At 43.8% G+C, this 23,983-nt stretch overlaps 1 protein-coding gene across 3 annotated transcripts in view; it reads left to right on the top strand.

The window, feature by feature from the left end:
* Positions 1–228: 228 nt before the first annotated feature.
* Ttn (titin) overlaps positions 229–23,983 on the top strand; it is a 266,701-nt gene continuing 242,946 nt past the window's right edge. For 2 of the 3 annotated variants that reach the window (XM_050120983.1, XM_050120974.1), the window contains exons 1-20: positions 229–319; positions 2,297–2,500; positions 4,273–4,560; positions 5,036–5,121; positions 5,216–5,457; positions 9,583–9,913; positions 10,425–10,577; positions 11,259–11,396; positions 12,639–12,770; positions 13,835–13,972; positions 14,477–14,614; positions 15,093–15,230; positions 18,457–18,756; positions 18,866–18,988; positions 20,493–20,780; positions 20,964–21,029; positions 21,724–21,982; positions 22,184–22,244; positions 22,353–22,568; positions 23,730–23,872. In XM_050120983.1, coding sequence (XP_049976940.1) covers positions 229–319; positions 2,297–2,500; positions 4,273–4,560; positions 5,036–5,121; positions 5,216–5,457; positions 9,583–9,913; positions 10,425–10,577; positions 11,259–11,396; positions 12,639–12,770; positions 13,835–13,972; positions 14,477–14,614; positions 15,093–15,230; positions 18,457–18,756; positions 18,866–18,988; positions 20,493–20,780; positions 20,964–21,029; positions 21,724–21,982; positions 22,184–22,244; positions 22,353–22,568; positions 23,730–23,872 — 3,535 coding nt within the window. The remainder of the gene's footprint in view (positions 320–2,296; positions 2,501–4,272; positions 4,561–5,035; positions 5,122–5,215; positions 5,458–9,582; positions 9,914–10,424; positions 10,578–11,258; positions 11,397–12,638; positions 12,771–13,834; positions 13,973–14,476; positions 14,615–15,092; positions 15,231–18,456; positions 18,757–18,865; positions 18,989–20,492; positions 20,781–20,963; positions 21,030–21,723; positions 21,983–22,183; positions 22,245–22,352; positions 22,569–23,729; positions 23,873–23,983) is intronic. The other variant, XM_050120992.1, reaches the window with a different exon arrangement.

The raw sequence follows: 23,983 nt of genomic DNA on the forward strand, positions 1-23,983 counted from the left end.
CCCCACCCCCACCTCCCCCCCCCCCGCGCGCCAATTTCCCTTAAATTAGCTCAAAGGTCAGCTGCATAAACCCCAAGAGAAGGCTTCCTATTGCTCTAGGGCCCCCTATGCCTAGAGAAATCCATTTCGAGAAGCACATGTCTTTGTCTCTGCCACGTAGCTGCTGAGGGGCCCTGAGGATCAACATTTTCACTGGTTTTTCTTTTCCTTTTCAGAGTGCCTAAAAAGATGACCACTCAAGCACCGACGTTTACGCAGCCGTTACAAAGCGTTGTGGTACTGGAGGGTAGTACCGCAACCTTTGAGGCTCACGTTAGTGGTAAGCCATATGGATGCTTTCTTTTCTGTTCCACCTGCTTCCCCCAGAATTTTTTTTTTTCTGTAGGCCCTGAAACCAAGTTTAAACCCTGCTTTTACTATGTAAAATTGGCATAACACCATGGGAAGGTCATTTTAAGGGCATACCGTTCACAGGATGCTGACAATGTAATGACTTGAAAATGTTTTATTCATATTTATAATTCCACAAAGCAAAAATAATTAGCATTAGATTAAAATTTGCTGTCAGAATCTAGCAACTAAGTAGGGCCAAATCTGGCCATTCTATATTTGGGTTCAGCCGCAGAGCCAACGTGACAGACAAGCGCCCTTGTGCTGTGGGGTTTAGTACAGAGCTTCTGGGCAGCTACTCTGTACCTCAGTTTCAGATGTTACACAGGAAAAAAACATTTCATCAACTTCCCATAGGTGCCGGTGCAGTGACTACTCCTGGCAATTATTTTATTGGGTTCTTCATGTTACTAAATTATTCCAGTGAATTAAAGAACTCCCTTCTGCAATTAATGGCAAGGCACAGTACTGTCTGCTCTTTATATTCAAAGAGTACAAGCATTTCCCTAGAATTGCATTTGAAAGGCATTCCACTCATTTCTTTTTGGCCTCTTTTTCTTCATCACTTGGTTCAGGGATGATTCTAGATTGTGCATTACCTCATGACAAGTGAGGGGGAGCCATCTATAAACTATACTGTAAATAATTTCAAAATGACGTAATCAACCTGTCTCCTATAGAACCATAGCTGGTCATGTATGATTATATTATTAAATGATAACTATGATTAGTTCATAATTCAGTGCATCCCTGTGGTGAATTCGTTTTCTCTCTCTCTCTCTCTCTCTCTCTCTCTCTGTTTTTTTTTTTAATGTGTGGCTTGCAATAAAGATATACGCTAAAGTTTCCTTCTCATTCCTGTTTCTGTATTATGTATGGGTCTTACGTAACTGCCTAACACTTTGCAAAAATATCATCACATCACTCATTCGCTATTGGTGGAACTCAGCTCAGTTCTCCTTTTGCCTGATGAACTCACAAATGATGACCTTATTTTTCTTCAAATCCTCTAACTTCTAAACTGAGCAGAACACGCATGATGTCTGCGGGAATTTGCCTCCTTGCGCAGTATTGGGAGATGACATTCTCATAGATTCAGAGTCCTTCCAATTGTATGCCTTTACGTTCTCTTAGAAATAGGGTCACAGATGAAGTCTGACACCCACAAATCAGTCCATTACACTCTTCACTCGCCCGTAATGAAGGACACAGCACAGTGAACATTCTGTTACCAACGAGAACAGTCACAAGCATCGATGTCTGGTGCAAAGTAAACATTCCCTGAAGTAGCCGTCCAACCTCTGAACACACTAGGCTTTAATAAAACCTGAAACCACTGATATGGTTCTTAACCGGAAGTGAAGAGACTCTGGCTTCCTCTTGCTGCTCCGACTCTCTGTGTTGTTCTGGAAGACCGGATTTGGCTCTGGAGTTAGCATGAGGAACAGCCTTGTCCATGTGGGGGCATTTTTGCTGCAGTCACATTGGCAAGGACACTCTGGACAGTGTCCCTGCAGCTGTAGAGGAGGGAGGTAGGCACGGCCTCCTGGGGGCAGGGCTGTAAGGTGGCTTTGTGCCTCTAGTCCTTGTGTTATCAGAATAACAGTGGGCACCTTTCAAATCTTTTGCAGCACTCAACGCTTAGAAACCCCTCTCATTGTTTTAATCATGTCTACTACTCGGTGAAGCTACAGTGCACCTCAAAACCCCACTCCATAAAAAAGGGGTAGGACGCTATACAAACCACCAGGTGTTCCCAATGGTGACCGGCATGCTGTTGCTACCGCTAAACAGGGTTCCACTCCAGCTAGCTTTCACAGGCCAGTGCAAGGTCTTGCAATGATGGGAAAGAACAGAGGGCTGGACCATGTCCACGCCAACATAAATATGACTGCTTACCTTCCAGGTTCTCCAGTTCCTGAGGTGAGCTGGTTTCGGGATGGCCAGGTGATTTCAACTTCCACTCTGCCCGGCGTGCAGATCTCCTTTAGCGATGGCCGCGCTAAATTGACGATCCCCGCCGTGACTAAAGCCAACAGTGGACGATACTCCCTGAGAGCCACCAACGGATCTGGACAAGCGACTAGTACTGCTGAGCTTCTTGTGACAGGTAGGCCAGTGGGGACCAGCCTGTCCCCAGCCAGGACAGAGGGAGTCCAGATAGAGCTACACCCACAAAGGAGGCAGCTCCCAAGCTCGAGAAGGATCCATTGGATGAATGTCCATGGCTGTGTGGGTTGTGCAATTTAATCCTCTTAAATTGCACAAAGTGGATAAGAAGCGGTGTCTCTGTGCGTATTGCACACTCAAAGCATGCTGAAGACACACTAAAGATCTTGTTCCTCAGCAGGGAGAGTTTAGAGTCTTATCAAGGAATAGGCGATATTCTAGAAATCACTGGGAGTGTCCACTTTAAAAGGCATTGCCATGATTCTGACGAAGGTGGTCTGTACCCTCGGCATTGAAAAGACTGTGCAGTAAACATACTCAGAAAAGGGCAAATGTTTGTTCTTCAAATATGTGCCACCACTTTCCCATAAAGCCATTTCCAATTACCTTGGTAGGTCTTGTCTGTCCTTCAGCTCTTAACAGGACAATCAGACGTGAAGAACAAGAGTTCTTCTGTAACGATGTCTTATATAAACTCTTGCTGTGTTGCATTCCATGGTCATAAATGACCTAACTAGAAAGCTCACCAGATTGTTTGAGGGTGAACTTGAATGTGCAATCAGAAAATTCAGAACTAGAAAAAGTATGATAATTTAGAAACACATTAGTTCAATCCCACATTTTATCACCCATCCTAAACCCTATGTACAGTCACACCCTTCCCTGGGGGAGAACTGGCAGTTAATGATGGGGGTCATCACTTTCTCCAGTGGTGTAGCCGCTGGCAAGATGCTCTTGCTCAGTATATAACTTCCCACCCAGGCTTGAGCCAGAAACCCCCATTAAACTCAGTGGGTCACTCATACCCAGAAGTCATGATAGAGGGAGGGGCTTGTTGGGAAGAAGGGCTGTAGTGGGAGAGGGAATAGGTTAAACACAGCTGAGACTCATTGTAAAAATTGTGGAATTGCCAAACAACTAAAAAAAAACTAAAGGGGAAAATTTTCTTTTAATATGATGAACCAAGGAGGACACCTTCCTTTCTGCATGAAAGCCTGCCACTGTTGGGGCTGGCATTTTAAATGCAAGTAAATATTTTGGTCCTTTTAATAGCACTCTGGTAAAAGGAATTCTTAGAATAAAGTTAAACTTCAGTGATTGAGAAAGTCGTGGGTGCACTCATTCTGCCAACCACTGGAATTCACTTTAGTGAAATTTTGGTAGCTTACTAAACTGTCTTAGCATGTTAGCAAAGGGCAGGATTCAAGCATTTGGAAGTCCGAGGAAGGTCTAGAATAGTACAGCAACATCTAGACTTTTTGGTAAAATATTTAGTTTCTCAGTTAAGAGGTTTACTGGTCTTACAGAGGATCAGGGCCTGGCTTCCAGCACCCACATGCTGGCTCATAACTACCTGTAACTCCAGTTCGAGGGACCCTAATGTCCTCTGCTGGCCTCTTTGGGCACCTGCACACATGTGGTACACATAATCTCATTCACATGCACATAGATATTAATAAAATATTTTAAAAGCCAAATACAGTAGCTAAGGACAGCAAAACAACTACAGTGAATACCGGCAGGCAGCCTTCCATTCCTGCTGGGTTCTAGCTGCCACCAGCCTGGGGGGAACTGGGTTCAAGGACAGTCAAGGGTGTTGGCTGGATTGGGGAGTCAGTTTCTGCTTTGGGGCTCAGGGCTGTAATCGTTTAAAAATACCTGGCTGGGAGCACCCCGACTCCTGGGCCTGACTCCCTTCTCTGCCCTCGACAGCGGAGACAGCGCCACCCAACTTCGCTCAAAGGCTGCAGAGCATGACTGTGAGACAGGGGAGCCAAGTGCAGCTCCAAGTGAGAGTGACTGGAATCCCTACACCTGTGGTGAAGTTCTACCGGGATGGAGCCGAAATCCAGAGCTCCCTTGATTTCCAAATTTCTCAAGAAGGCGACCTCTACAGCTTACTGATTGCAGAAGCATATCCTGAAGACTCCGGGACCTATTCCGTAAATGCCACCAACAGCGTTGGAAGGGCCACTTCCACCGCAGAATTGCTGGTTCAAGGTAGGTGGTCGAGGTTCAGGAGGAGGAGGGGAGGATGGAAGCCTGAGGGACCAGGGATCCGCCTGACTCCCCCAGGCCACAGTCCCACTCAAGCAGGAGCTAAGATCAAAGCTACCTTTTTATTCAGTGCTCCACCCCCCACCCCTTCCAGCCCCCAGCCCCCTCCCCACCCCAGGCAGAAGAAGGCCTCTAGAGTTCTAGGCAAGAGTTCAGTGCTGAAGCCCGCTGCAGCCAATTACCCAGGATGAGAACCAGAGCACAAATCAATTAAGTGATGTTGTGGGCAAACAATGGGATATTTAAATAAGTAATCTAAGGACATTACTTTCTAATGGCATGTTTTCTATCTTTAAATCTAGTTTATAGTCACACGAAAGCCACAGCCTGCTACAGTTTCCCCGCTATCACACACAGGAAATTGTGCTAAGAACCCCGGTTTTTCACACCTGAAACACATGTCTTTCTGTTTCCACAGGGGAAGAAGTAGTACCCGCTAAAAAGACAAAGACAATCGTTTCGACTGCTCAGATTTCAGAAACAAGACAAACCCGGATTGAAAAGGTAATTTTCCTATAGAGCGGGGCCCCCAGCCTTCCGGGTTGCTGCTTCCCTGGCTTTTCTCACTCACCGTGACCGCTGTCTTCATTGCTTTCAGAAAATTGAAGCCCACTTTGATGCCAGATCAATTGCAACAGTTGAGATGGTTATAGATGGTGCCACCGGACAGCTGCCACACAAGACACCTCCCAGGATACCCCCCAAACCCAAGTCAAGATCTCCAACGCCACCTTCCATTGCTGCCAAGGCACAGCTGGCCCGACAACAGTCCCCATCACCAATAAGACACTCCCCGTCGCCAGTCAGACACGTGCGGGCGCCGACCCCATCGCCGGTCAGGTAAACCCTCTCTTAGAAGCTTGTACATTTTTTTAAAAAAAAATTAAGTATTATACAAAGAGACCAAGAAGTCCCGTAATGTGATCCTTATCCCCCTCATCTTCCATGGGTTAATTGAAGATGGATATAAATTCAGGCTCTGAATTCTTATTCACAGTCTGTTCAACAAATACACACTTTTGGAGGCAAAATATAACAGGGGGAGGTAAGAATGATGAAACTTGAGAGTTAAATCTCTCCAAAGCCGATCAATCACCCAGACTACTTCCTTGCGCTTTGACTTGGGGCACTAGTAATAATAATATAAGAATGCCTACAATATGTGTTTACCCCCTCGGTGTCCACTCCCTCATGTGCTGTATCATTAAATATTCACAACCCTGAAGAAACGTGACTCCCAATAGTTTTAGTCCAGAAACTAGAGCTAGAGAAGTTACGAGGCTTCCCCAAGGTCTCCGTTGTGTCCTCTGTGAAGTAAAGGGACTCGCAGCCGTAATGATTTGAAGCCTTTGGAAGGAATCCATGAGCTCATTACTTGAAGGTGTCCCTTGAAAACAGAAAATCATTATTCAGACACTTGTACTCTCAAATAATAAGCAAAACCTTCAAAATATTTTCCATGTTTGTTAGTTGATCGAAAGCATAAAGTGGATTTCTACTCTCAACTAAAATGTAGAGCGTTTGCAAGGCGAGCCTGTATCATCAGTGTTCAGAAATTATACAATCAAATGCAAATTACCCACCGCAACTGAGACTTTGCAAGTTAGTTTAAAAATGAGGTTTTTAATATGATGAGCTGAAAACTACAAAATTTGAGCACGCATAAGGTGTATTTTAATCAATTCAAATGAAGTAAAAAAACATATATCAAGTCCCCTTGCTAAAATAAACTAAAGTAGAATTAATGAGATAGTTGACCTAAAAAAAAAGTCCAAGTTCGTTGTAAAGTTTCTATTATGAAAATGATATGATGGTCTTAGGTCTAGCCTCGTAGAAGAATGCTTGCTGGCATGGGGGAAGGATTTGTGTTTGACCCAGCAGTGGAAAAAGAGGAGTAACCAGAATTCCACATTCAGGGTACAGACTAGAGGCTACAGAAATAGATCTATATATACAGGGAAATTGTGTTTTTAATCAAGGACAACAGTATTCACAAATAAGCCTGTTCTAATTAGATGTCTGTGTGGAAGAAAACCAAACCGGGCTTCTGCCTCATATCACTTACAAAACAAGTGGCATGTTGATTAAAGTGTTAAATTAAAAAATTAACGGGAAACTGGCCAGATGGTTTGATGGGCAAAGGCACTCACCCTCAACCTTGGCCACCTGAGTTCGCTCCTTGGGACTGCATGGGGGGGGGGGCGGGGACAGAAAAAGCTGAATCCCAGAAACTCTCTTCTACTCTCCTATGGCATGCTTGTACCCACCCCTGACACTGCACACATGTACATGCACACAGATAAATAAATGTGCTTGTGCTAAAAAAAAAAGCGGGGGAAAGAGAAGAAATGTTTATGGGGAGAACTTTTAAAAATAGATTTGCAGAGCCACAATAAAAATGAAAACATCTCTATAGTGAAAAGGTAGATCATTGTTAGACTAGATAGTGCAGTTATGTGAGAGAAAAAAAAAAATGACCCGCTCGTTTCTGAAGACGCTCCCTTGTTGCTGCTGGGAAGGACCATGAAGAACATCAACTAGTAGCTACATCGTGAACCCTGGGAAGTTAAGAGGGACTGAGAACAAAGAACAGGAAATGGGGAGAGTGCTACCTACCAGATGTGTTTAAGTGCTCCACCTGAAAAGGGGAAAACCAATCCTGTAGAACACACTTTAAAGTGTGGGGATTGATGGGGATGTCCAATTACTACACTACGACATGCTGGGGATCTTCTAGTTCTATGTTGGTCACTTAAAAGTAACTGAAGCTACTTCACCAGAACTAACACGAGAACTTACAAAAAGCTCAGTTTAATAAAGATATCCCTCATGTTTTTATGTGTTTAATCTCAGCTGTCTGCAGGTTTGCATACATGAAGTCACTCACAACACAGGCCAAATGAAATCTCTGAGATATAACAGCCTTTCTCTCTTTCCAGCTCAAGCCTGAGGGTCGTGTAGAATTACAGACATTTCCTGACTGCCCCCTGGAACACAGTGGCCATCTTAGCCTTCTGGGAGTTTCTTAGTAGGGATCTGGTTAGTTAGTCTGCAAAATTTGCTTTAAAATAATTACAAAATAAAAATGCCAGCTTGTGAAGAAAATAATGCTTATTCCAGATAGACTCCTTCCCAAAATGTCCCACGGCTTAATTTTGATTTTTGTTGTAGATAAGGCAAGCATATTTTACTGGACGAGGCGCATTGTAGCCAGCTGTGACCAAGTGATTATTTTTTTTTTTTATTGCAAGTGCAGAAATAAGCATTTTCCGGTAATGGCTCAAATTACATTGATTTTCGCAGTTATGGGCTTACCTGAAGCCTGCTGTTAATCACTCACGCCATGCTAACCGTGTCTCAAGCTCTTTCTGAATTAATCCCACTGGGCTAGGAGCAGCAAGAACAAAGCAAGTCCAAACTAGGAAGCTCCTGTTTCTTTGCTTTCCTTCCCTTGGTGTGGACCCCACACCATTCTAGCCTGGTCTTTGTTATCCGTTCCAAGGCCCATTTCTTTTCACCGCGGATCCATACTGGTTAGACCTCCCTTCAGCTTGATTTCAATGTCTTTTCTAAAATACAAATTGTTCCTGCTCACACACACACAGCCTTTTACTAGAAAATGACTAAATGTTTCTTCCTGAAACCGGTTGATGTAATATTCTGCAGAGTTATTCTGCATTTTAGGGAAAATGTCACTGGTCCCTCAGCGTAATTGGGAGAATTGTTTTGTTTATGATTGATGTAAACTAAGTACCCTATGCAAGTGCCAGAATGCATTGATAAACATGGCCCCGTGCATAGAATCTGTGAAGCAATACTGCCACCAAGAGGTAAAATGCAGCAAAACAAAGGAATTGCTAATTAATTTTGGAAAAAAACACATTATCTTCAGATAGCTGCTCTGTACCTAGAGTGACTGGTGTGATAATAAGCTGGCTTTTTGTACTATCACTGTTAGGACTTAATACCCATCCCCTTTGGTAGATATTTCCGCTTCAGATGTACATAATAAAAACGGACAGCCGGCGATGGTGGCGCACGCCTTTAATCCCAGCACTCGGGAGGCAGAGGCAGGCGGATCTCTGTGAGTTCGAGACCAGCCTGGTCTACAAGAGCTAGTTCCAGAACAGACTCCAAAGCCACAAAGAAACCCTGTCTCGAAAAACCAAAAAAAAAAAAAAAAAAAAAAAACCCACGGACAGTGATAACTGTTTAGGAAAAAGATACCTTATCAGTTTAATAACAAGGTTTCAAAGCAGCTGATTTACAAGTTAACTTTAATATTACGTAAAGGAAGTTCTCGGTGTAACAATATGAAGGTGAGGGTAGAAATAAACTCGGGGGAATTAAAATGAGTGACCCACAAACACTTTTGGCTAGACCAGCAGTCCCACGCTGCACACACAGCACATCCGGTTCCCCAGATGACTGTGCAAGGCTCTCTGTGGCCTGGATAATGATGTGTTTGAGATAGGGGAAGAAGGGGACAAGGAGGAAGAGGGCAGAGGGAGGGAGGGAGAAACGTGGCTTGTTTAGCCAGGAGCGACAAAAGCTTTCAGTTACCAAAACTGAATAACACCAGCACACCTTCTCCCCTCCCCAGCTGGAGCTGGGCACACCCTGTCCTTTCTGTGGCCGTGTTTGGAGGATGCTCCCTTTCACCGCCTTGTTTTTATATTTTATCTTTCCTAATGTAAGAAGGTGAGACAGGGCACACAGATCTCTAGCGTACTTAGAATTAAATCTCATTCCCTTCTGGGGTTACTGCAGATAAACACGGGGTTTATTGAGATTTAAAACGAATTACTTTCAGGTGCGGTGTGTACCCTCCAGACAGCCTGTGGGGGGCGCACATTTGACACCCTGCCTGGAAGCACCGCTAGAGTTTGATCTGCCCTCCAAATCCCACCAGGCCTACTGGAGGGCCTTGCACCCAGGCTCTGACCTTTGCCGTTTGGTTTCCAGGTCCGTGTCCCCAGCAGGGAGGATCTCCACTTCCCCTATCAGATCTGTGAAGTCACCGCTGCTCATCCGCAAGACTCAGACAACTGCCGTGGCCACAGGCCCTGAGGTGCCTCCGCCTTGGAAGCAAGAGGGCTATGTGGCCGCCTCAACTGAGGCTGAGATGAGAGAAACGACAATGACAAGCTCGACCCAGATCAGAAGAGAAGAACGATGGGAAGGGAGATACGGTGTCCAAGAGCAAGTGACCATCAGTGGAGCGGCAAGCGCTGCGGCCAGCATGTCGGCCAGCTCTTCCTTCACAGCGGGAGCTGTCGCTACGGGGGCTAAAGAGGTATAGTCAGAAACTCTTTGCTTTTCCCAGTTGGCCTTCTGGTTGCTCTGACCCAATTCCACGCATGGAGCAGTCCAGATGGGTTAGAGAGGAAACGCATAGGAGCCTAAAGCTATAGCCAATATGGCCGATCAGGTTTGGTTGGCACCTTTAACTGAGTCAAAGACTAGTCTGTGAGACTTGCATAAAGGATGGGTTTTAATGTTGCAGGTAGTAATGACAATTATGTATGAATATATTTTGCTTCTTCTCATAGTTCAATTTTCACAAATTTTCTACCAAGTGTGTCGTTTTAAAACAGCGGGTTACAACCCCTTTGGCTGACCTCCGTCTCCAAAATTACCTAGATTTCGATTCATAACAGTAGCAGAATCACAGTCATGAAATAGCAGACAATAATTTTACGGTTGGGGGTTGCCACAACACGAGGAACTGTATTAAGGGGCAGCAGCATCCGTAGGGTGGAGGACCACGGTTTTAAAAGCCTTGCGCGTGTTGATTGGTAATGCAGGTGAAACAAGAGGCAGACAAGAGCGCAGCTGTGGCAACTGTTGTTGCTGCCGTTGATATGGCCAGAGTGAGAGAACCAGTCATCAGTGCTGTAGAGCAAACTGCTCAGAGGACAACCACGACTGCTGTGCATATACAAGCTGCTCAAGAACAGGTACGCTACGCGCAGGGCCGTGGTGGTGGGGTGCGCAAGCGCACCCGAGTAGGCTCCGTTCTGCTTTCGGTAATTGGGCTTTCTAATCCCTTGCGGAAGCGAATCCAGCTAAAGGCCACAGGCCGCCCAATATGGCCCAGGCTTTTAGAGCTGCCCGAGGAAAAGGTGGCCAGAAATATCAAATGCGTGCAAGCTGTAAATATCACAGCAGCAGACCGGGTTAGAAGAAATGCCTGGGCTGTGTGTGGCAAGCTGAAGTTAACTACTGTTTGTAAGACGTCCAGGGAATGCTAGAGGCCGGCAGGCGGGAACAAAAGGCGGGTCAAAGCCTGGGTTCAGTTCCTACCTAAACTAGGCGTGGAAACTACTATTTTAGGGCAGACATAGATTTCTCTAAGCTTCCCCCGAAGGACCCTGGCTTTTACTTTCCTCAGAACAAATGTGACATTTGATTATCGGCTGGAAAGGAATATAAATCCAGGGTCACATCCCCCCTCATATTTGAATAGACGTTGTTACAGTCTAAAAGCTTCTAGCTTTCCTCCCTGTGTGTGGGGGAGTTGGGAGAGGTTGGGGATTTGGGGGGGGGGGCTGATGGTTACACCAGAGTCCTGATGGATTAGTGGAAGCTTCTGGGTGATGGGTACCAAATGTTTCCTTTCTTTCTTTCATGAAAATCAGATGAGAAAAGAGGCAGAAAAGACTGCAGTAACCAAGGCTGTAGTTGCCGCCGATAAAGCCAAGGAACAGGAATTAAAATCAAGAACCAGAGAAGTGATTACAGCAAAACAGGAGCAGACGCACATAACTCAGGAGCAGGTGAAGGTGGTTTCTGACTTGCGGTGCCCCCTTGTGTCGTTACAGATGATATCGTTTGCTTGTTTGTTTAACTCTGAAACAAGTTAATTCCAGGGCCATGTGTCTGGTTTCACATAGGTGACATCCTCATAGCATCTATGTGTATTCCTGAGCACTTGATGCCAACACCCCTTAGCATCTCGGAGCATTCATATTTGAAATAAAATGAAAGCCTATCTCATCTAACTTTTTTTTAAATAGTCATCTATACCAATATAGGTTTAACTATTTGGCTGTGTCTAGGGGAACAAGCAGAGTTAAAACCAAAAAGATGATCTAGGTGCTGCGCTAGGTAGGATCAGGGTAGGATGGACAGGAAATCTGAGTATGCTATTTTAAAAGCTTAGCACTGCTTGCTGATTTTTGGACATTAGCACATGGGTTTCATATGAGATGCACAGCATGATATATAGTAAGTCAAATGGTCAGAGACGGGATTAGAAGCATCTGGGGACAGATGGGAGACGGCTTCTTGATAAGGCTCTTGGCTGGTGGAGCCAAATGTCTGCAGGATGGTTTGAGAGGATAAATTCTCAAATCCCTTTTTGCCCTGTGGTGTGAGTTTCAGCACTAAGATACCCAAGGATGGGATCAACTCACTCCTTGGACATCAGGTGGAAGCAAAACATCCTCTGTGGCTTAGGATTTGAGCAAGACTCTGCCAAAGATAGACGCCAAACATACCATCCCATTGTGTCTCAATTTTCAATAAGCCTTGATATTCAAAACCGTTATCATATTTAGAAATATGTAAAACAAAATATAATAGAAAGGCAGATGAGTGTAAATTATTCTTGGATTCTCATATTAAAATAAAGAGCCAGGCAAAATTACTTCTTGTGACCTCCATAGTCATATTCTGAGCTCTAAAATTACTTTCATACAACAAAATTAGCACCTAATTAAATTACCTATAACCATCTATGGAGGGCACAAATCTTGTTAAGGTAAATTACAACTGTTTACAAAACAAGCAGTCTTGAATCCAGCGATCCCTTTCCTCTAAAGAGACTTACTGTGTATAGAGTTCAGAGAGAGAACAAATGTGTTCTTATTAATTAAGGTATGATGATTCAATTAATGATATCTCCAGAAAGGGAACTTCACACCTCCAGGTTCCTACGTCGTTGCGTTTAATATGGTGATAGCCACATTGGAGACTGGGAAACAATGAGATTCTGTTTTTTATATCATTGATTACAGATAAGAAAAGAAACCGAAAAAGCATTTGTACCAAAGGTAGTGATCTCCGCAACCAAAGCCAAAGAGCAAGAAACTAGAATCACAGGAGAAATGACCCTGAAACAAGAGCAAAAGCAAATAACTCAAGAAACAGTAAGTCCGGCTTTGTGGGTTTTACAAATGGCCCATTTCCGACCCGCTGCATGCACCTTATCCCAGAGCTTCAGACCCGAATCTCTGCTCTCTCTTTCCCTCCTCCTGTCTGCCTGTGTCTAGAGTTGAAACCTCTCCCTGGTGGGAATTGTTTTCTGTGTACTGTTTTGTGCCTGCCCGATCAGTTCGTGCAAACTCTCCTTGAAGAGTTCGGGAGGTACATCCTTAAGCTTTCTAAGAGATCATACATCAACAGAAAATACACCTTGATTCTTCCCACTAGCTATTAGCCTGTCAGTTTTGGACACATAGCCTGAGCCCTTGTCACTCAGATTGGGACCTTCAGCCTTCGTGCAGTGGCGAGGTACACGCCTGCGTGCACCTGCTGGCACACAAGCGCATACCTGCGTCCCAAACACTCTAACTGAGCAGCAAGAGAAATGTTGGACTTCAGAGAAGACAGTGCCCATAATTTTTGGGAAGTAAACCTATAGGAAACAGGAAGACAAATTTGATGTCACTGAAGTCTACTTTTCTCCCCTTTGCCACCAAACTTTAAGGGACAGGGGTTTTATATTTCCAGTTCTTTGACCCATTCTCTTCTCGCAGCTGTTGGCTAATCCAAGAGCTACTTTATTTAAAGTCCATTTGAGAGCATTGTCGTCTAAAGGGTTAACCAGAGTCAGCTGCCCAGGTGTTGCTCACCTCATCTTCAGGATAAAAGAGCCTTCTAGTGACCCAGGAATCATGCTAGGCAGTATTTTGAACATAGGAATCCCTATGGCCATTGTAACATTGCAGATTGATGAGTTCAGTCAGCGGCGGTTTTTCAGCCAATCAGCAGCACCCGTTCTTAACATGTCAGCATAGCCCAAAGACATCACTTCCTGGCACAGTGTATTAAGGGACAACTTGGTAGACAAGTTCATTCCTAGGAAAACACACATTTAAACCTCTAAAATGGGAATGTGACATTTTTACCTCATCACTAAGCCTTCAGTGTTCTGAATGTGGCATAGCCATCTTACCATTTCTTTGAACTTCGTTTTATGCTACAAAATCAGATAAGACAGGAAGCTGAGAAAATTGCTGCATCCATGGTGGTGGTTGCCACCGCCACGTCCACAAAACTAGAGACAGCCGTGGGCATTCAAGAAGAAACTGCCATACAGCAAGGTCAAATGCACCTCGCTCACGAACAGGTGATGACTTCTTGCTGGTGTGAAAGACACTCGTGTGTCCTGTCACTCACAAGTCACCCGCATTTTCATCACGGCTCTTAATCATCACTGTTTGTCTTCACAATCGCACGAACCTTCACCGCCCATCTGTCTTTCACGGTCGCTGTCATTCCTAACTCTCACCCTTTCTTTAGATTGCTACTAATAGACCATCATTCATCTCAGGGGCTTCCTATGGATCTAGACTCCAGTGGAACTTCGAGTAGATTAAAATGGACACAATGTTACAGAAAGAAGGACCATAACTGAGTCTTTTCTTCCTACCGCATTCCTTCCTTCGAGTCATGCTGTCTTGGCATTCTTGCCAATGAAACACTATGGATGATCAAGACAATGCAGTAATGTGTAATGAAGTTCTAGGAGCAATAAGAAAATCTCTGCCTCTTTTCCAGATAGTTTTTCTTATTAGAGGCTCATGAAATTTATTGATATTGTCTTACCTTCCTCTTGAAATCCCATGACCAGATGATGAAGGAAACTAGGAAAACAGTGGTACCCAAAGTCATAGTTGCCACGCCCAAGACGAAAGAGCAAGATTTAGTATCAAGAACTAGAGAAGCCATCACTACCAAAAGAGATCAAGTCCAAATAACTCAGGAGAAGGTGAATGCAGATATTTGAGATGGGAAAACGTCTAAGTTAATCTCTAGTAAAACATTAACTATTGCATAGTATGAATTATTAATCTGTTTCCTTTTTAAATTCATAACTGAAAATAGTAAATATGCAATTGAGTACCATTAACTTTTCCTTCATATTGATATTCACACACCTGTAACATCTGTCATTCGTTTTGTTAATTGTTATTATTCGCATGAGCATTGGTATTTGAGTTTAATTTCTAAAAGCAGTATAGGGAAGCATCTAGAAATCATTTTGCAGATAACATTGCTAAGTTCTGTGATTCTCAGTCTTTCAATGTAAGCACTGCTTTGTAAGTATTTAACTCTGAGTGAGTTTATCTTTGCATCCCACTAGCAGGGGAATGGAGTGTGTGAATTTGTGTGTGTGTCAGGGGGGGTCATTCTCTGAGTGTCTGAAGCCCATACGACTTAAATTTTGCTTTTACCAACATAATCAGATGAAAAAGGAAGCTGAAAAAACTGCCTTGTCTACAATAGCAGTTGCTACTGCTAAAGCCAAAGAACAAGAAACAGTTCTGAGATCTAGAGAAGCCATGGCAACTAGACAAGAACACATCCAAGTTACCCATGGAAAGGTGACTGTGTTATCCCAGTGTGGAGTCCACGATAATCTATTAATCCCCCACCTCATGTGCAACCCCCATAATAACACATTAATACCAAACATCAACCTTCCTGTGTAGGAGACATTATTAACCACATTTATTTTTAGATAATTAAACAATTTGAAACTAAAAAGTGAAGTTATTTATCGTTGTGCACATTGCAACCTATTTCTTTTCCAGTTTGTTTTTTATCATTGTTTTCAACTTTTTATTGTTAACACCTAGAAATCCTCCACAAGTTAATGACTGAAATTGCATGAGAGTTAGTCTTAAGAGACTCAATGAACATAAAATTTGTTGTATACCAGTAATGATGAGTCTGACAGCGAAGGATGTGTATGTGTGCCTGTGTGTGTGTGTGTGTGTGTGTGTGTGTGTGTTGAAGAGTCACGAATTCAGTGCATTATGCCACAACCTAAGGATTTATTTCAGTTACCTATAATTTTTTTCATGTGAAACTTTAACATTTTTTGTCCGGTAACTATCAGAGGAAAGAAACAGAAAGCTGCAGAGCCTGCTGTAGCAGCTTCCACTGAAACTGCACACGCTGCAGTACTGAGAAATCCGGAGAAAGATATACCCAACCAGGGCAGTTCTATATAAGCTGTGAAAAGGTTACCTCATATATTTACAGTTACACAAATCTCATGAATTAAACTATCTCCCATAGCTATAATTCTCTCTAAATACGCTATCCACCCAAGTTTATTCTCCATTGGGAAATGGCCACTAAAGTTTTCAGTTTTGTTGGCATCATTTGTATCTTGTTTATGTTTCCCCCAGTGTCAATTTCTATCACAAGACCTTCAATTAAATTTTTTCTAAGACTAGATTTAATAACATTTAAACTTTTATCTAAGTCTAATATTTAACGGCACATCTGCCTTCTGGAAGTCTCATATGCAGCAAGTTTTACCATAAGTCATATGTCAAGAATTATGGTTGAATTTCATTTCTGTCCCCATTCACATAAATGTGTCCGTCTTGGTTTTGTTGTGGAATGGTAGCTAAGAGTGGAAGCTGAGATGATAAATGTCCCTATCTAAGTTGCTAGTGGCCACTGTAAAGCCTACTGAGCCAGCCACATGGCCAAGGACTGCAGAAGGACTGGCCATTAAGCAAGAACAAATATATTTGCAAGAAGAGCTGAAAGCTGTGACGTGGAGTTGAACTGCATTGTCTCTTCCCGTCATCAGCTTGTATGACGTCTCATCTGTCATGAGCCCGTGTGCTCCCTGTGCTCCACCTAATGGCTTTGCTTGTCAACAAAACGTGAGAGATTATTAGACTCGGGCTCAGTTCTCCAGAGGCACAGTTAGCATTTCTAGTTGTAAGAGACCACACTACGTAACACTCTCCTTAAATTAATTCTCAACATTTAACTGGTGTAAATTGGGGTCTCCTGATCCAATTTGTGTTCATTCTTATCTGGGCTCCACGAATAAAAAGGATATTTAAGTCTACTAAGAACTAAGAACAGCTACCAGAATTGAATATTCATTTGCAATTGTCCACCAAGCAGCTTATGTATGTATGTATGTATGTATGTATGTATGTATGTATGTATGTATGTATATATATGGTACATTTTTTCACAATTTGAAATATATTGCCATAATTAAGATTTTGGAGGATACTTTTAAAATTAGAGGCAATATTTCTTGTCTCAGTTGTGTGATTTCTGGTCAACTGAAATCTTAAGTCAGATTTCTTGTCATTAGAATAAGGCTAAAACTTCTGTAGGTTGCTTCATATCACAAGCTGCTCAGTAGGTGCCATGAGATGTGCTGGAAATTCGGTTTATCCAGACGAGTGATGTGTTTGCATTAGCGGTCTCTGTTGAAGACGAACACGTAGGAACATCTGTAGCATCAACTAGTTACCCATGTGTTTTTATAAAAAAAAAAAAAAACTACTGATGAAAACAATTAGCTGACTTGAGCCTCATACATATATGTGGCGCCTTCCAAAATGCGACGTGAAGGGAAGATGATCTTTGCAGCTTTCCAAAGCAGATTAGAGTTTTATTCTTCTGAGGAGCAGATTCTCTCTAAAGCCTATGATTATAAAAGGCCCAGTCCCACCTTTTAATAGGCTTTGTTTATGTCTTAAGTATGGTCCGGAGGTTACTTTTTTAAAGGTATCTAGGTTCTATACTTGAAGTACATTTCAGATGCACGTTAAACCACAGTCATGACAGAAGCACAGACTGAAGACTAATGGAAGGGTCAGTCTTAACTTCCACAATGCATCTGACGGTCACAGCCACGTGACCATTTGGAACCTTTCCGGTGCTGCACAGAACTAAAAGACGCATGCCTGTCAGCTGCTTCCCTTGCTTTATGAGAAACGCCTTTGCAAATCGCGTTCCCGTTCACATTAATCAGATTCGTAGGAAGGAGAAAATAATATTTGTCTCTCTCTTTGCTTTAACTCCCAGCAAAGACGAAAGCAAATTGAACTTCAGTGTGAAAGGTTGTTCTCCTGAATCCAGACGTAACGCTTTCATTTCAATCACAATGTTTTCCTTTGTGTGCCTTAAGAGAGCTGTTTTTCTAATAGATCGAACACAGCTCATCCCCAGTGAGTCACGAGTAAATTCAGGCGTTCGTTCTCTGAGAAAAAGCTTTCATTTTCTCTCACATTTGCATGCAACCCTGTTGCTCTACAGCAATTGATTTTTCTGGATGTGATGATGACAGTATTTGAGGATGCTTTTATCTTTGCTGTTGCCATGTCAGCGCCAGACTAGATGATTGACAAAATAATAAAAATAATCAATGAGGACAACCTGCTGCAAAGTTCTTATTTCCCAGTTGCTAGCTGGTTGTCTGTCTAGCCTAGGGAAATTGTTTGAAATACTCAAAACGTCTTTAAAATTTTATATCTATATTGTGTTGTGCTGCCTTGTGTCTCTGTGGTCTGCTGTCTAGGATATAGCCTCTATGGGTAGTGTATATAAGTAGGAGTCTCTTCAATGTTCTAATTAATGAAATGTAAATTTTTGGGAGAGCCAAATTATGTTTCCGAGCAATTAACCTTTCTGTATAACCTGAGTACTCTGTACTTATCACAGCCTTTACCCTTGTCTGTTCTGAGTAAGCCGGGGAGCAATCCCAGGAGAATGTCCCTGGGAGGAGATGTCCAGATATGACTTTGACATCGCTGTCTGTTAACTTGGGAACCTTGTCTCCAGGTGGGCGTTGGGAAAAAGGCAGAAGCCGTGGCTACCGTTGTAGCTGCTGTGGACCAGGCCCGGGTGCGAGAACCTAGAGAGCCCACGCATACAGAGGAATCCTACACCCAGCAGACCACATTAGAGTATGGCTACAAGGAACACATTTCTGCCACGAAGGTGCCAGAGCAGCCCCAGCGCCCAGCCTCTGAACCCCACATCCATGTTGTCCCCAAAGCAGTCAAGCCTGTCGTGATTCAGGCTCCTTCTGAGACTCATATCAAAACTACTGACCAAATGGGAATGCACGTATCATCACAGGTGAGTCTGCTACTGCATTTCACTGTGTGTGTGCGTGGAGTTGGGGGGCAGCGACGCGTGCTGTGGGCACCTGGTGGACAGTGACGTCACCGAGTTTCATGTCATGTAGGTCAAGAAAACTACAGATGTATCAGCCGAAAGATTAGTCCATGTGGATAAACGCCCCCGCACAGCAAGCCCGCACTTTACTGTTTCAAAAATTACCGTCCCTAAGACAGAACACGGATATGAGGTAAGATGTGGAGCATAAGAAAGAATGGGTAACTCGAAAAGAAGAGTTCCTTGCTTGTGATGCCGGCATCTTAATGTAGCCAATTGGGTCCCTTTTTGGTGAGGCGCCAGTGTTCACGGTGGACTCATATGCCAGATCCTTGTCTTCTGGAAAAGGTCTTCTAGGGTGAAGTCAATAAAAGGTTGTTATCTTCCAGCCAACCCCAAGACAGGCTTCTCTGTCTCTTGTTTCAAAGATGACTCCAACTTTGACCAATATATGTCTTTCTTTTTCTTTTCTTTTTATTTGATTTTTGCTTTTTGAAACCGGGTTTCTTTGTGTAGCCCTGACTCTCCTGAAGCTTACTTTGTAGACCAGGCTGGCCTCAGACTCAGAGATTTGCCTGCTGCTGAGTTCTGAGTGCTTGATAAAAGGCGTGTGACACCTACTGCCCGTCTTGATTAGTGCATTGCTAATCTTTTTGTAAATGGTAGTAGTTTATATAATATAGTGTCTTATAAGCTATGGGACATGTCCAGTAACCTAACCGCATGGATTTTAATAAGAGTAGACAATGCCAAGTCAAATACTCACATGATTCATACAGCGAAGTGGAGAATGTCTGTTTTCACCTGTCACATAGACTTGTGGCTGTCAATCAAATGGGCAATTTCAAAATATTCTTAGAATCGTTCAATTAAAAAAAAATTAGTTTAAGTTTCCCTTTGTAATGGTTCCCAGTGCAGCATTCGTTATTATCACATGACAGTTAAATTGGATTGTGGATTGACACAGCCCTGGTCTAGAGTCCTGCTTCTGTTTATCAGTCTTGCCACACGGGGAGACACATAACCATCCTCAGTATTAATTATTCAAGTTTTTATGATAAGAAGTTGTCTTCTCTGTCCTCCAGGAATCATAAGCAAATGTAGAATGCTCATGTTTGGGAATCGTCTCAAGTTACTACTGAAACCAAATAACCACACACATACCCCAGGATAGGAACAATAAGGGGCCCTTCCAAATACTCTTCCTGATGTCTGCTTTTACCTTCCATGTAGACCTGTGGCTGACATCCAAGTGTGCAACCACAAAGTACTTCTTAGAATTTATCAATATTCTAAATTTTATTTTGACTTTCCTGTTATAATACAGGTTTTAAATGTAGCGTTCATCAGAAGTGAGTGAAGGAAATTCCTCACTGAGCTCTAGAACAGCCATAAAGTAAGGGACACCTCATGCAGCTCTTTACTGGGGCTGTTTGAAAGTTTTCTAGCTAAACAGAAAGAACCACTAGCTTTATACATTGGCTGTATTAACTATAAGAGGGATAATGAAAGTATTTGGTCACATAGAGAGTTTCTTGATCAAATACGTCAGAGCCAGCCATGGTTCATGTGTCTGTGATGCCCGCACACGGGGGCAGATAGAGTGAGGGCCGATACGGAGACACCAGTGTGGGGCATTTCTGATTGACCCGTATAACCACAGCTCTGCAATGCCATCTCACCGCTCTTCCCTCCAGGCGTCGATAGCTGGTACCGCTATCGCCACATTACAAAAGGAGTTGTCTGCCACATCTTCTACTCAGAAGATCACCAAATCGGTGAAGGCACCCACCGTGAAGCCTGGAGAGACAAGAGTGAGGGCAGAGCCCACGCCTTCGCCACAGTTCCCCTTCGCGGACATGCCGGCGCCAGATACTTACAAGAGTCAAGCTGGCATTGAGGTGAAGAAGGAAGTTGGGGTGAGCATCACTGGCAGCACGCTTCGTGAGGAACACTTCGAAGTACTGCGTGGCCGTGATGCCAAGGTGGGTCGCCGACGGGCCAGGCGGGCGGGCGTTCTCCCGTGCTCACGCTCCATTTTATCAAGCACGCTATGGAAGGGAGGTGGTTTTTGCAGAAATACTTTTATTACTTGGTGCAGGCTGCTGGCTCATGAGCTTTCCCTTCACTCTGTGGTGGTTTTGTAACCTCTTTTCTCAAAACTGTAGGTAACAGAAGCAGCCCGCGTGCCTGCACCTGCTGAAATCCCTGTTACTCCGCCCACCTTAGTCTCGGTGAGTAAACACATGGGCACCTTGGCCCCTGTTTACCCGTGCTCAAACCCGTTCAACGTGTGCTAGCAAAGGCCAACTTCTCATACTTTCAGGAAAGTGCCTTAGTGGGGGACAAGCTCCGGCTTTCACAGGGTACCCTGTTTGGCCAGGAAAGGGGGCTTCTACCCAGTAACCATCTTTCTGATTGTTTTTAATGATCCTGATATACGTATAGCATTATAGGAACTGAGGGGATGTAGCGAACAACTGGGCCCTCTGGAGCCTTTGCCTTTCCACCAGGGGAATGTGCAAAAACAGTTCATAAAACCCAGAAGGTTCTCAGCACCCTGGTGGGGGGAGCATGGGAGGATCAGCTTCAGTTAGAGATCCCGTGGAAAAGCTGTGTCGACAAATGGTGTTGGCTGCTGAGCCTTACAGCTTCTCTAGAGTTTACACGTGAAAATAACAGAAACCTCCTGGTTATGTGGCATTAATGTCATTCCTCTAGAGAGATAGGGACATGCCTGGCACCGATTTCAAATTGGGAATATTCTAGTTTCCAAGTCTGTGCTAATTGTTCAGGAGTCCTCATTATGATGAGGGCATCTGATGCCAATTCAAATGTTCAAGCCCCAACCATATATTCTAGCTACTTTAGAGAGGTGATGAATGAATGTGTGCATTCCTCTTTAGTTCCCCTTTCTTCTCTTTTCAGGGCTTAAAAAACGTGACTGTCATAGAAGGTGAATCTGTCACCTTGGAGTGCCACATCTCTGGATACCCATCTCCCAAAGTGACATGGTTCAGAGAAGACTACCAAATCGAGAGTTCCATTGACTTCCAGATAACCTTCCAGAATGGAATCGCTCGTCTCATGATCCGCGAAGCCTTTGCGGAAGACAGTGGACGGTTCACTTGCAGTGCCGTGAACGAGGCTGGGACCGTCAGCACGTCCTGCTATCTTGCTGTGCAAGGTTGGTGGTGGCTTCCTTCCTTGATTCTCACGTCCATCCCCATCTGTGTCACCTTGTTCGGTAGCCACATCCTTCAGGAGCAGTCTCTGCATTGTGTAGAAGCTACAGAATAGATTACGGGCCCATTGACTCGTGACAGTCACTGCGGTCATGTGTGGAGCAGACTGGAGGCTCAGGCCAATGTTGCCTTTTGTCTTCTAGTGTCGGAAGAGTTTGAGAAGGAAACAACTCTGACGGAGAAATTTGCCACAGAAGAGAGACGGTAAACTATTCTTCTCACAGTTTAGATGCTGGTTTTGCATGGTTTCTTTGCTGTAGTTACTGGTCCACAGCTACCTAGCAGCTAACAGGAATGATATTCTCTTCCCAGCTTCATCGAGTCACGAGACGTGGTCATGACAGACACCAGCATCACGGAGGAGCAGGCAGGGCCTGGAGAGCCTGCTGCGCCTTTTTTCATAACCAAGCCAGTGGTCCAGAAACTGGTGGAAGGTGGGAGTGTCGTGTTTGAATGCCAAATCGGTGGCAACCCAAAGCCCCATGTCTACTGGAAAAAGTCTGGCGTCCCTCTGACCACTGGATACAGGTACTCTGATGGCTGATAATAGCATTTCTATGGGGTGATATGTAGATATAAAGCTATATGGATATTCTAGAGAGGATGCATATCTCTCTATGGGGTATAGCCTTGTGGATATTTTAAAGATTATATGGATACTTAGACACCCTGAAGAGAAATAGAACTTGCCTTCCCCTTCAACCCCTTAATGCAGATTCCCTCATAATGAAACCTTATTAGTTATGCTGAGGTGCTTTATATTCCCACGGTTTTAATGGTTAGTTTTGGCACAAGAGACTGACATAAGGCTTCTGGATAAGCACTCTACTATGTAGCTAGATTCCCAGCCTTTCACAGAGACTTTTTTGAGAAATAAAGCTTTGCAAGAAGAGGAGAGGGAAGACATATTCTGCAGTTCCAGCTTATTGAACTGATTGTGTTTTGAGAGAAAGTCTTACACACCCAGTCCCAGAAAATATTTGAGGGAGCGTTCAATGAATGCATACTATGTTTAAGTTGCCTGACAATAAAAATCGAGATTATGAATGGAGAAAGCTAGTCATGCATGAAAACCTGTGCTAATAAAGTTGTGCAGTTGAATTAAAGGGCAATGTAAACACATAGGTGTTATCTCTTGTGAATTGGATCTACAGTGTACCAGGGTCTAAACACTGAGGTATTTAGACTTTATAGACTTGATTCATTTTACTTTTGAATAACTCACAAAGAGAAATAACATACAAGGAGAAAATACCTATTGTTCAGTGCCCACATCACTTTCCAGCATAAGTGCTGAGGGTGAATATTTCTCTATGTGGCCTTGGATTCTGTTGTCTGTATTGTTTTATTTTGGTGAGTTTTCCTGTGTTGCCCAGGCATGCCTGAGCTTCTGGGATCAAGCAAACCTATGTACCTTAGCCTCCCATGATCCCGAGACTATCAGTGCACGCTGCTATGCCTACCTGAGTCATCTTTGACATAAAAACTTGAAGTTGTTGATCCTCCATTATGCATCCCATGTGTTTTCTCAGTTTTCAACAAATTTATCCTCACTTCTCGGTAGAACGTATACACAGGTCTCCTGTCAATGGATTCTGTATCGTAGAGCCGTTCACAAGCAAATTTAGCTTTTTTACTCTAAGGAGGGTTGTTTATGACTGATGTTTTCATTTCTCCCTTCCCATGAAGATACAAAGTGAGCTATAACAAACAAACTGGAGAGTGCAGGCTGGTGATTTCTATGACGTTTGCGGACGATGCTGGAGAGTACACCATCGTCATCCGTAATAAGCACGGTGAAACTTCGGCGTCTGCTTCCTTACTCGAGGAAGGTGAGGACTGTCCTGAGCTGTCCCTGCCCAGCATGCACTGAAATGAAGGAGAGAGGCTGAGTATCTGCAGGAAGACGCCTTGAGCTTCCCAGCCCTCATAGTCGCCCCCAT

Source organism: Alexandromys fortis, unplaced genomic scaffold, assembly GCF_014885135.2.
Source record: "Alexandromys fortis isolate MF-2015 unplaced genomic scaffold, M_Fortis_MF-2015_v1.1 scaffold_8_1_9099942, whole genome shotgun sequence".
Classification (NCBI taxonomy): Eukaryota; Metazoa; Chordata; class Mammalia; order Rodentia; family Cricetidae; genus Alexandromys; species Alexandromys fortis.